Here is a 12,945-nt window from a genome sequence, read left to right as displayed (position 1 = left end):
ATCAGATTTGTACCAAATCAGAAAAGCTTTAGCTGTAATAGAAGGTAGCCTTTTGAGATAGTGTTATTTTATTAGCTGCAGAACTAAAAATTAGACTGAGGCTGCATATTAAAGAGTGCAATCTACTGTTTCCCAGAGAACATACCGGGGACCCCAAAACTGTAAATCTTATTGTTTACCTGCAAAAAGGGACGTTCTCAGATCAAGAAACAATACGAGATCTCTTCCTTCTTATAGGATGCTCTGAATCAAAAGCTGGACATTTCACTCCTCATAGAGTAGACTAGAGCGTCAACTCCTCCAAAATTCACATGGTTCTATCTTTAAAGTAGCGTGGTGGCCTAGTGGAGAAGATGCTTGCCTCCCACTCGGCAAATTGAGAGTTCAATCCTAGGTAGCAGCAGATGTTTTTCTCTTAGAGCACAAAGAAAAAAATATATCTACTGCGAATTTCTTATAGGCTTCAGGAAGGGTATCCAGCCAGTAAATGCTCAGCTCCATTCAGCCATTCAACTTTACCTCAAATAAGGACTACAGGGTCGTAAAAAAGGGAGTTTTCTTCACTCACTCACTCCTTTCCTGCCAACAAGAACTAAACAAATTTTGGGATCTGCCAGCTCCTCTGAAAAGGGAGTGGGAAGGAGTGGGGGGGAGTGATAAAACCTGTTGCAGCCTCAAAATGCAGTCTGCTCCTCAAGTATGAAAGAGTGGCACTTACAGAAAAATAACAGAAAGAAAAAACCAAAATATTATATTTTCTGCTTCTCTGCACCACACAAAAGTACCGTTACACAAATAACTACAAACTCTGTTTTGAAAGAAGGAATTGAACCTTGATCACAGGAAATCATATTGTCCGCTTGTTCTTTACCATAGATTAAACAAGCTTTTTTCCCCCATGTCTGAAAGCTGAGGAAGGTGAAACAAGAGTTACTTTCAATGGCAAACAATGCTACCCCAACAAAATTAGTTTTGCAGTTCAGCCATACCACAGATGAGCCAAAAATAACCTCTACATTCTTCTAAGGAATGTTGACATGGTGTGAACAGAGGTCTGTGGTTGCAGGATCTCATGAAGAAATGCTGTTCTCTTGTTTTCAGGAACTTGTTCAAGGGTTCTGGTTATTCTTTTGTGCTAATGATCGGCTGCTGGGAAAAGAGTGAATCTGATGGTTGCTGAAAATATGAAACGATGTATCTAAAAATACTCAAGTCTGTTAGGCCACTTGACATCTGAAGGTGCTTTATTCCCATTTAAAATCAGAAATCCTGAATACCGATAGCACAGCCAAGTTTGGGGAAGACTATTGGCTCAGTGGCTAAGACGCTGAGCTCGTCGATCAGAAAGGTCAGCAGTTCAGCGCTTCAAATCCCTAGTGCCGCATAACGGAGTGAGCTCCAGTTACTTGTCCCAGCTTCTGCCAACCTAGCATTTCGAAAGCATGTAGAGCCGAGGTGGCGCAGTGCTTAGGATGCAGTACTGCAGGCCACTTCAGCTGACTGCACTTCAGCGGTTCAAATCTCACCGGCTCAAGGTCGACTCAGCCTTCCATCCTTCCGAGGTGGGTGAAATGAGGACCCGGACTGTGGGGGCAAGTTGCTGACTCAATTTGCTAACAAAATCTGTAAACCGCTTAGAGAGGGCTGAAAGCCCTATGAAGCGGTATATAAGTCTAATAAGTAAGTAAGTAAATAAATAAATAAATAAATAAATAAGCAAGCAAACAAACAAACAAATAAATAAATAAATAAATAAATAAATAAAATAAAATGCAAGTAGAAAAATAGGAACCAACTTTGGTGGGAAGATAACTGCTTTCTGTGCCCCTTGGGGGTTTAGTCATGCTGGCTACATGATCATGGTGACGTCTTTGGACAGTGCTGGCTCTTCGGCTTCAAAACGGATATGAGCATTGCATCCTAGATTCGGGAACGACTAGCACGTATGTGTGAGAACCTTTACTTTATGAGGGATTCATTGCTTTTTTCCAGCTTTAAATACACACATCTGCTGCTTATTTTCTAACTCTCAACAAATTTACTTTTTGGCCTTGTCCTGGCTTCAATGGACTATAATATTGCATAGAGATCTCATAGAGGCCATCTCATTAGATCTTTGATTCCATTGTCATGAGAGCTGTGGAGGTTTATCATGGGATTGGTGGAAGTCAGTTGTGGCAAGAGCGATGGCAAAAAAATTAATTAATAAATAAATATAAACTACAATAGAGGTAATTCTCGACTTACATCCACAATTGAGCCCAAAATTTCTGTTGATAAGTGAAGCAGTTGTTAAGCAAGTTTTGCCCCCTTTCACGACCTTTATTGCCACAGCTAAGTGAATCACTGCAGTTCAGGGATGGGTTCCGGCAATCACTATTGCCGGTTCGCTCGTGGGTACGCACACTTGATTTGCTCTGCATGCGCATGCACAGGGTAATAAAATTTGTTCTGCGCATGTGCAGAAGCAAAAAACAAGATGGTGGCATCTATGGCGCCACCTGGAGAACGGGTCCAGGGGCGTGTCAGGGCTGGGTTGCTGCCGGTTCGGGCGAACCGGTCTGAACCAGTAGGAACCCACCACTGCTGCAGTTGTCAAGTTTGTAACATGGTTAAGTGAATCTGGGGAAGCTTCCCCATTGACTTTGCTTGTCAGGTCACAGGCTAATCACGTGACCCCGGGACAGCGCAACCTTCATAAATGCACACCTGTTGCCAAAAGTGTGAATGTTGATCAGATGACCATGGAGATGCTGCAATGGTCGTAAGTGTGAAAAACAGTCATAAAACACTTTTTTCAGTGCCATTGTAACTTCAAACAGTCAGTAAACGAACTGTTTGTAAGTCAAGGATCACCTGTAGAGCAGGGGTCTCCATACTTGGAAACTTTAAGACTTGTGGACTTCAACTCCCAGAATTCCTGAACCAACCAGTCTGGTTCAGGAATTCTGGGAGTTGAAGTCAACTAGCAGGGGTGGGTTTCGACTGGTTCGCACCAGTCCCTGCGATCCGGTTGGTCGCCGAACCCAGAAGTAAGTAACTTCCGGGAACGGCGAAGCCCCCCCCCCACGCCCGCGCGCGCCCGCACACCCGCGCCCGCTCCTTACCCGGTTTTTACGAATTCTGCGCTTCTATGCATGCGCAGAACGCATACAGCGCCTGCGCGATCCTCCAGGAGCAGCTGGAGCATCGCGCAGACGCTAGTACGCACGCGCACGCCACATGCGTGCGCGAGGACGCCGCCGGCCTCGTTCCAACCGAACCGGTTGGAACGGGGCGAGAAACCCACCCCTGTCAACTAGTCTTAAACTTTGGAGAACCCCTGCTGAAGAACATTGCTGTTTATTTCTGGCATAAAGGTTAGAGTACAGATGTGATAGGCAGATCCTCATCCTCATTCTGGGATGCTTCTTCCATGTTCCTTTTCAAACGTATATATGAGCTCAGTAAGAAAGATCCAGCTCTAAATGATGTAGCTTCATATCTTACAATCTAACTCATTTATCACATGGTTGACAACCATGTGAAATCAAAAGCAAGAGATAATGAAACCCAGACAAGGAATGTGATTAATACTTGTGAGATATATTTAGGCCTTTCTCAGAATGCGGTATGTGGAAGCCACATTTTTTCCTCAAGATTTAAAGAACCCTTATGTACATCTTGAGTTGAAACAGCTGACATGTCAAACTTACTTCTGGTTTCAAATCAGGAACTTCAGCATTCTGCAGAAGGCAGCTGCCCACATTATTTTAAAAATGGATTCCACTTTGATGCTTTCCTTGTCACTTCATGTTCCTCTCAGTTTTCTATAGTGATTTGAACTCAAACACTTTCACTCCAAGGATCACAGAATGCAGGAGCAATATGGTGAACAGACACGTCATTCATATTTAACATGTCACCCATGGAGCAAATTTACACAGGAAGTGTGCACAGATGTTTGAAAGCTGGCCCAAAACTGGAACAGCCCCAAAATGTTTACTTTATTTATCCTATTTTATTTTTTTATTTTTCAAACTTCTTAACTGCCCACCTTCCTCAGATAGAAGCTCTGGACGGTTTACAATTTAATCAGTAAAATTAAGCATCATAAACAGAATAATTTATGATTAAATTTTTAAAAAATACATATATAAAGCAACACTGTAAAAATTAACTCCTCAGTATTGTCTTGTGTAAAGGGCACAGGTGAAGTAGACTGCATGACTGCCAACATTTTAATCAGGTTTATTTTGCCTGTTGCTATGCTGCTGTGGTAGGCCAGCTCTTAGTAATAGCAATAGCAATAGCAGTTAGACTTATATACCGCTTCATAGGGCTTTCAGCCCTCTCTAAGCGGTTTACAGAGTCAGCGTATCGCCCCCGCAGTCTGGGTCCTCATTTCACCCACCTCGGAAGGATGGAAGGCTAAGTCAACCTTGAGCCGGTGAGATTAGAACCGCTGAACTGTCAGCTGAAGTGGCCTGCAGTACTGCACCCTAACCACTGCGCCACCTCGGCTCTTTCCTAACACACATAGATTATGGGTTGGGTATGGGATTCCTGATCAGTAAACCAAAGCACTTTTTTTTAGTTAGCAAAAGTCGGAGGAGTCTTACCCAAATGGAAGGGGGCATGAGATTTCACCCATGTTGCCCAACACAACCTTCCACAGATGTCTCCTTATTCTTCAGAGCATTTTATTGGAGGAATAAGAGACTGGCATTATCCCACTCATCTGCATAACTTTGGATCCACCCAAGTTCTTCATCAGCATTCTAAAATTCACCCCCTAAAATACTTTTGCTCTCAGCAATTTGTCTATGGAGATTATCAGTCATTCAAGTCTTAGTTGTCCCAAAGGTGCTTTTTTTTCAAGAGGCAACTGACTTTCTGATTTTTCTTTGAAAGAAAAAGAAGATCCAGAAAGTTCCATTGCCTCTTGAAAAAAAAGCACCTTTGGGACTTTTGAGCAACTTGAAAATGTACACTGGGGAATGTAGAAAGATAAATCGGTTTTTACCCGAATAGCTTTTCCAAAATGCCTGTTCTACATTAGAAGAATCCCATTAATGATCTTGTGCCATTATAATGGATGAAACCAAGCCCCTCCCCCTAATATATTTGTTTCCTGTTATTCATCATTTATATTCAATATGTCGTTGGTTTTTCCTTTCCTGCACAAGGTAGTAGCTATGAGAGTTGATAATAACACAACAATTATTATTTGTTCCAATATTTGAGGGGCTGCCACAGAGAGGAAGGGGTCAAGCTATTTTCCAAGGCACTCGAAGATCCCACAAATTAGGCCTCCTCCGAATTCCATCCGCCGGCCAGTGTCGACTGGCGACTACCCGGAGGAGAGACTTCTCTGTGGCTGCTCCGACCCTTTGGAATGAACTCCCCGTGGAGATTCGAACCCTTACCACCCTCCAGGCCTTCCGCAAAGCCGTTAAAACCTGGCTGTTCCCACAGGCCTGGGGCTAAAGAGCTGTTGCCCCCGTCTGGAATGGTATGACTGTTGTGTGTTTTTAAATTATGTATTGTTATGTATCGTTTATTTTTTATTTTTTTGTCTGTACCCCCCCTCCTTTCCCTGATTTGATTTGTTAGCCGCCCTGAGTCCCCTTCGGGGGAAAAGGGCGGCATATAAATATAATAAATGAAATGAATGAAATGAAATGAAGGCTAGATAAAGAATAATGGATGGAAACTGAACAAGGAGAGATTCAACCTAGAAATAAGGAGAAATTTTCTGACAGTGAGAACAATCAACCAATGAAACAGAAATTGCCTTTGGGCATTGTGGGAGCTTCATCACTGGAAGCTTTCAAGAAGAGATTGGATTGCCATTTGTCAGAAATGGTATAGGGTCTCCTGCTTGGGTGGGGGGTTGGACTAGGTGACCTAAAAGGCAGTAATGGTTTACTCTTACCTTCACTATTGGTTTGGAACCGGGAGCATGTGTGTGTACGCTCGCTTTGCTCATGCGCAGAGGATCCGTGATGTCTGGGTGGGTGGGCGGAGCCTCCCGCCGCCACCGCCGGTTCGCCCAAACCGGAGCGAACTGGCAGAATACCACCTCTGCTACAAGGTCCCTTCCAACTCTGTTAATCTGTTTTAATTCGCTTCCAATGTTTTTAAAGAAATCAGAGTAGTTCTTGTACTAATGGTTGTTTCTTAAAATTAAGGATGCTCGATGGAAGCATACTATATTATACATTTATAAGCAGTCTTATTGCAACAGGCACACCATGCTTAGTTGCGCTATTGTAACCTAATGCTAACTTTATATTTCCTTACTCCAGATAGCCGGCTTTGCTTATGAGGACAAAATAGTTCAAAAAGTCACTTTACACATAAAGTCTTCAACACATCCAGGCTACTCTTTGTGACATTTTTACTGAGCATGCAAATATTACCAAGAAAGCCTTGCATATTATATCAGCATGTTACTCTTAGGAGCTAAGCAAGTTACCAGTTTTTCAGGCTGTTTGTTCCTGTCAGGAGAGGTTCTGGCTGTCACATCTGCAGAGAAGTTTGTGAAAAATGGCAAGCTGAATACAGTGTGTGTGTGTGTGTGCGCACGCGCGCATACGTACACACACACTTCCAGTCAGTAAGGGCTCCTGGCAGCTATCTGGATTAATCTCTGCAGTTTTCTTGGCAATATTTTTGAATTCTTGCTGAACTCCAATTTCTTGCCATTGCATTCTTCGTAGGGCTGAAAGAGGGGAATTGGCCCAGTCACCCAGCTGTCTTTGTGACTAGGGTAGGATTAGAACCTATGGTCTCCTAGTGTACAACCTGCCTCCTTTAACCACTACCCCAAACTGCCTCTATATATCTATACTAGCTCCATACTAATTGATTTTCCCCAATCAGATCATCTATTTTCTTATAAGACAGGATCAGATTAACAAAAATTCTGTCTTGATTTATGAAATCCTTTCCATTTGTTTCTTGAATAGTTAAGGCACTGATCCGGTGGCCAGAAAGGCATTTTGTACTTTTCAAAGATCTGGTTTGAGAGGGTACAGGAGTAGAAAATTCAAATAAATGCATGTCTATGAAAAAATAGAACGCTACTTGTTCAATACCTGCACAGAAAAGAACAAGTTTTAATTAATTTTTAATCTTTGAATCTGCTTTTCTCTAGCTATTATGCTTGATCTCCCTCTGAAATTCAGGAATTTCAAATAACTGCATGGGAGAAGTTGACTGCATGGATAATTTTACAACCCAACTTTAAGAAGTCAAAGAGTTATTTGAGAATTACTTACTCTTTCTCTGTCTAAAATATAAACGGCTACTATGACAATCCTGGCTCATCTGCTTTAGATAGGAGCTCAAGTCACTAGTTAAGGAAAAATTATCCAGTCTGAACCTTCTGCCTTTTGAAATCCCAAGGACATGAAGTGTTAAATTTGTAAGTTCTGGCTTTAGTTTATTCCCCAAACTGTCACGGAACAAAGAATTTCAAGTCATCAGAGGACAACTAAATGTACATTAAAAGTGACCTCTGAAAAAAGGTAATGGACTGGGGGCACTTTGAAACATCTGATTAACAGGGAGGTCAGGATCAACTGCAGGAATGCCAAGCACAGAAATGGCACCTTTGGGAGAAGTGGGTGTGCCAATTCTAAAAAGTCCAATAAAAAGTAACACCTATCCCAAGAGTAGTTTCTGCATGACTGGAGAAAAACTATCACATCCAGGAGAGGACAAAGTGCCAATAGAAGAGAATCTTTGTAGCTCAAGGTTGAACTGTCAGGTCCTTGGTGCTTTTGAAGCTTGATAGTTTTCTTGCAGACATTTCGTTACCCAACTATATAATATCATCAGTGCCAAGAGAAAGTACATTCTGAATTCAAGTAGAGTGTCAAAAGTACCTCTTAGGAGAGGAGGATGGAAAGGAGAGAAAGAGAGAGGGTAGAAAGGGGAAGAGGAAGAGCAGGAGTAGGAAAAAGGTACGGGAAGAAGGAAGGGGAAGGAGAGGAGGAAGGAGGAAAGTAGAGAAGGGAGAGAGGGAGAAAGGAAAGGGAAAGGAAGATGGAAGGGAGAGAAAAGGAAGGAGAGGGTAGGAAGGGAAAAAGGAAGAGTAAGTGCGAAGGAGAGGCAAGGGAAGAAGGAAGGGGAAGGAGAGGAGGAAGGAAGAAAGTAGAGAAGGGAGAGAGGGTGAAAAGAAAGAGTTAAGGAGAGGATGGAAAGGAGAGAAAGAGGAGGAGAGAGGGTAGGAAGGGGATGAGGAAGAGCAGGAGTAGGAGAAAGGTACAGGAAGAAGGAAGGGAAAAGAGAGCAGGAAGGAAGAAAGTAGAGAAGGGAGGAAGGGAGAAAAGAAAGGGAAAATAACAGGAGGAAGGGATGGTAAACAAAGCAACCCAAACTGTATATTATAACCTATTAAATGAAATAATAAATGTATAAGAATGATAAATGTTAAAACATTTGTAACCAAATGACATGCTATATGTAATGATGGGTTTTTTTTCTGTTTTGTTTTTTTCATTGTTGTGGGTATGTGTTGTCTATGTAACAAAAAAATAATATATATATATATATATATATATATATATATATATATATATATATATATATATATATATATATATATATATATATATATATATATATATATATATATATATATATATATATATATATATATATATATATATATATATTTTAAAAGTACCTCCTACTTTAGAAAGATACGTAATCAGAATTATCAGCACTTCTGCAACCACCCAAGATGATGCTGAACTGAAGGAGAGGGTCCTGTATAGATGACTGATGGTAGCAAAAATTTTGCTGTTGTTTGCTACATAGATAGATATAGGTAGTCCTCAGTTACCGATTGCCTCATTCAATGGCAGTTCAAACTTACGACGGTGCTGAAACAGTAGATCCATAATCTGTTCTCCAGTCTATTGGTGGTTGCAATATCCTCTCATAAATTAATAAAAAACCAGAATATCCTACTTCTGGGTGGCTGCTCTTACAGATTTGAAAATTATGTGCAAGGGAGTGTTTTTAACCTGTTTTAAATTCAGAGCCTGAAAATAAAATAAAATTAACTCTTGCTCTAGCTGGATTTCAGAACTGGAGCTGAATGGCTTTGATGGCCATAACATGCTTAGTAGTTTCAGGAATCTTAGGTGTTTTATCCTGAACACCTAAGTTATCTTAAACCTCTAAATGGGATTCAAATGAAGATTCTTTAAGTGCATTGAGTAAATTCCAGGGAGCAATCGCAAAGACAGAGTTCTGATCTTTCTGCCTTAGATGGAATTGAACCAGTTTTAGGTAAGTGCTATTTAGCCATGCATCAGCTGCTTCCTTTTGTCTTTTAAGGTAATGAAACAGAAACCTTTTTTGCCTAGGTTTTTACTGAATCTATTTCATTTGGCTCTGGACCTGGACAAGTATTTTATATTGTGTTCCTTTTTAAAGGGAAAGGCGAAATTATAAATATGTAAGGCCAATAAATGTAAAGTACTATGCAAGAGCATTCATGGACTATCCTGATGCATGTACTGAAGTTGTCAATGTGAGCTGAGATTCTGAGTTTTAATAAGGATAAAGGTTTCTCCTGTCCAGTTGGATCCAACTGGGGACACTGCTCATTTCCATTTCTCGGATGAGAAAGCCAGTGTTACCCAAAGACATTTCTGTGGTCATTTTGTCAAATGATTATAACCCAAGACTCGTGGAACGCTGTTACCTTCCCACCAAAACGCCTTAAGAACGATATCATAATAAAGCAAAAGGATTCTTCTCTTTTTTTCCCCCCTTTTCCAATAACATATTAAACCGAGCCGAGGTGGCGCAGTGATTAGGGTGCAGTACTGCAGGCCACTTCATCTGACTGTTATCTGCAGTTCAAATCTCACCGGCTCAAAGGTTGACTCAGCCTTCCATCCTTCTGAGGTGGGTAAAATGAGGACCCGGATTGTTGGAGGCGATATGCTGACTCTGTAAACCGCTTAAAGAGGGCTGAAAGCTCTATGAAGCGGTATATAAATCTAACTGCTATTGCTATTGTTCGACTCTTTTTTGACATCATTTATCTCATGATTTCTGTCGTGGGAAACCCTGCAAGAAAAGCTAGCTTAAACATCAAAAAAAATAACAGTAAGCCTAAAATATTATTCCATATTATATTTTCAGGGAGCAAATATATGAAATTGCTGGAGTCTTGAAAAGACACTCAAAAACTTGTTTTCTTTGTATGTAATTATTTCGGTATGAGAAATCTAAGAACAGTAAAGACTAAGATTAAATAATAGATATTGAGATACAAGAATACTTCAGAATAGTATGCACTTGGGATCCTGATTAATTTATTTCACAAAATAAGAAACAAAATAACATGATTTTTAAACATTTGTGCCCTTCATCAAGTATAATTAAGCAAAATTATACTGAATAGTTTTTTCAGTATAAAACAGGGTTCAGCATATTTGCATTATTATGCCAAGACAGTAAACAGCAAACTGTAACCAAGCAAGGTGATCAATATTTAATGTCTTTTTAAAATGTACATATTGGGTTTAGTTTAAACCATGAAGAAATTAAAGCTCACAGATTGTATGAACAATGGAAAAAAACATCTTTCTTTACACCGTTATTTTGAATTAGAAAGTTCAGGACATATTCTATATTGTTGATCAGTCCATTGCTCTCTATCCATCTGGGTTGAGAATAGCATATGTGAGCAGATACTAAACTGAATAAACAAAACTTTAGAATAGAATACATATTTCTCCCGCTATTTTGCTGGATGTAATAGTTGCATCCCATCTGCAACTATTGAATATCATACTGCATTCACATTTGATATGAGAGGGATTCTCTCTAATGACCAGTCAATAGTTCTATTGTCTTTAAGAATCATTTCATATACCAACAAGTGTATTTTAGGTATTAGTTTCATATTAACAAGCACTAGTAAGTTTAGATTTCCATGAGATGTATGACACATTTGTCAGTTTGATTAGGATTTGTCAATAGTCTAAAGAAACAAAAATCATTAATGAATTTAAAATTCAAGACTAACAAAAACAAACTTAAACGGCATTTAATTGACATCACAGCTTTGTAGCTATATACTCAAAAAATAGTTCTCTTTAATTTTTCCTTCATAAAATTAGCTCTTGTGCCTATGTACAAATGAATTTAACTGTAAGCCAGTCAGATTCGCAGACATTCCAAATCCTGGTTTATATTATTTCTCCCTTCAATGTTGGCAAACTTGAACTTTTCCAAGAATAAAGTCAGAACCAAAAGTGGCATTTTCACAGTTTTACATGGCAAGCTTTAACCTTCAGGACTGCAGGCTGTCAGCCATAATAGAGCGATGGCTCATCATCACTTATATCTGAATCATCTTCATCCACTTCACCTTCAATGACTGATTTTTTTCCTTTGCAGCATGACACAATTAATCCAATCAAGAAAACCTGTGAATTTACATCAACACACTGTATTACTGGAGGTTAGATGAAGGATGCAACAGATTTATATGCAAGACAATGTTGCCACAATGCACATACTACAAGTATAGTTATCCTAGAACATTAAATTGTATTTATAATCATCAAATAAGATTACTTACTCCAATAAAAGCCCAATTGCCAAAGTAATATACAGCACTGAAGAACCAAAATTTGTGTAGAAACAGATATGTCCGAGTAACGGTGCACTGATCTGGAGGGAAAAAAGAGAGACGCAGCTAAGAATTGCTCTTAAATATTAGGAAATGAGTTTAAAAGGATCGTGATTCTTCCAGATATACACGGATTCTCTTTACAACTGAAATTACTGCCAATATACACAAAAAATATTGTTCATTTTTCAATCTGAACGGATGAGAAAGGATTCATAAACACAAATACACATGACAATTTGTCTGTTTCAGAAATCAAATTTATTATTCAATCTCTGAAATTTAATAAGGCACCTGGAGAAGATTTTTTTAATTGCCTGATCTCTTCAAGACATACATTGATTCGTGGGTCCCATTATTCGCAGAGCTGTTGTCTCATATAAATAATACAGGTTGCCTCCCAGTCATATAAACCCTCAAATATAAAGAGGGAGGCAGGGGTGGTTCAAAATATTGCAGACTGAGAAGCCTTACTGAAATTCTGGCTAAAATGCATACAAAACATCTTTTGAGCAAAATAGAAGACAGAGAAATAGGGGGGGGGGGAAGCTTTTAGTGGTGGGACAAGCTAGACTCAGACTAAAGCACATCACGATAGATAATTATTTTATTTTACACCATATCATAACAAAACAGCTAACTAATAGCAAGAAAATGTTTAACATTATAGATCTCAGTGTGGCTTTTGATTCTATAAAGAAAAATAATCTCGGAAAGAAACTGCCCATCTTAAATATGGGAACCCAGACTCTTATGCTTGGTTAAGGCCCTTTACTCAAACACCCATTTAGCAATAGCAATATAGCAATAGCAGTTAGACTTATATACCGCTTCATAGGGCTTTCAGCCCTCTCTAAGTGGTTTACAAAGTCAGCATATTGCCCCCAACAACAATCCGGGTCCTCATTTTACCCACCTCTGCATGGGTATAAATAGTCCTCTAAGTATATATTTACCCTTCATGATGTCAGACAGGGAATGTATTTTAACTCCAGTGTTTTTTAACATCTATGTCAATTATGTTCCAGGATTCTGTATGCTTCACACACTTTCATATGGCAAAGATCCATGATAAATATATTAATACCATTTTATATCCTGATGATATGGCACTCTGGAATAGGGTTATTTAGTGCACTGCTACTGTGCAAGACAGTTTGTCAAAATCTACATTAAATGTTTTTTCTCAAAATAGTATGTCTTGCCATTCTACAACTGAAATCTGTATATGCTAAATAAGCCTACTTGTTATTCTCAGAAGAGTATGTATGTATTTTGAATTTGAATTTTATTTC

General features: G+C 39.5%; 1 protein-coding gene across 1 annotated transcript in view; it reads right to left on the bottom strand.

Annotated features, from left to right (window-relative positions):
* Positions 1–10,305: 10,305 nt before the first annotated feature.
* LMBRD1 (LMBR1 domain containing 1) overlaps positions 10,306–12,945 on the bottom strand; it is a 56,303-nt gene continuing 53,663 nt past the window's right edge. Inside the window, exons 15-16 of the mRNA XM_087718918.1 lie at positions 11,600–11,691; positions 10,306–11,444 (exon numbers count right to left, since the gene is read on the bottom strand). Of these exons, the coding sequence (XP_087575044.1) occupies positions 11,325–11,444; positions 11,600–11,691 (212 nt within the window). The 3' untranslated portion in view covers positions 10,306–11,324. The remainder of the gene's footprint in view (positions 11,445–11,599; positions 11,692–12,945) is intronic.

The sequence above is a fragment of the Thamnophis sirtalis genome, unplaced genomic scaffold, assembly GCF_051295495.1.
Source record: "Thamnophis sirtalis isolate CommonGarterSnake01/CBP01778 unplaced genomic scaffold, rThaSir2_p1.2 scaffold_6, whole genome shotgun sequence".
Taxonomy (NCBI): Eukaryota; Metazoa; Chordata; class Lepidosauria; order Squamata; family Natricidae; genus Thamnophis; species Thamnophis sirtalis.
The sequence above is the reverse complement of the archived record's forward strand: the minus strand, read 5'-3'. Positions and strand labels throughout refer to the sequence as shown.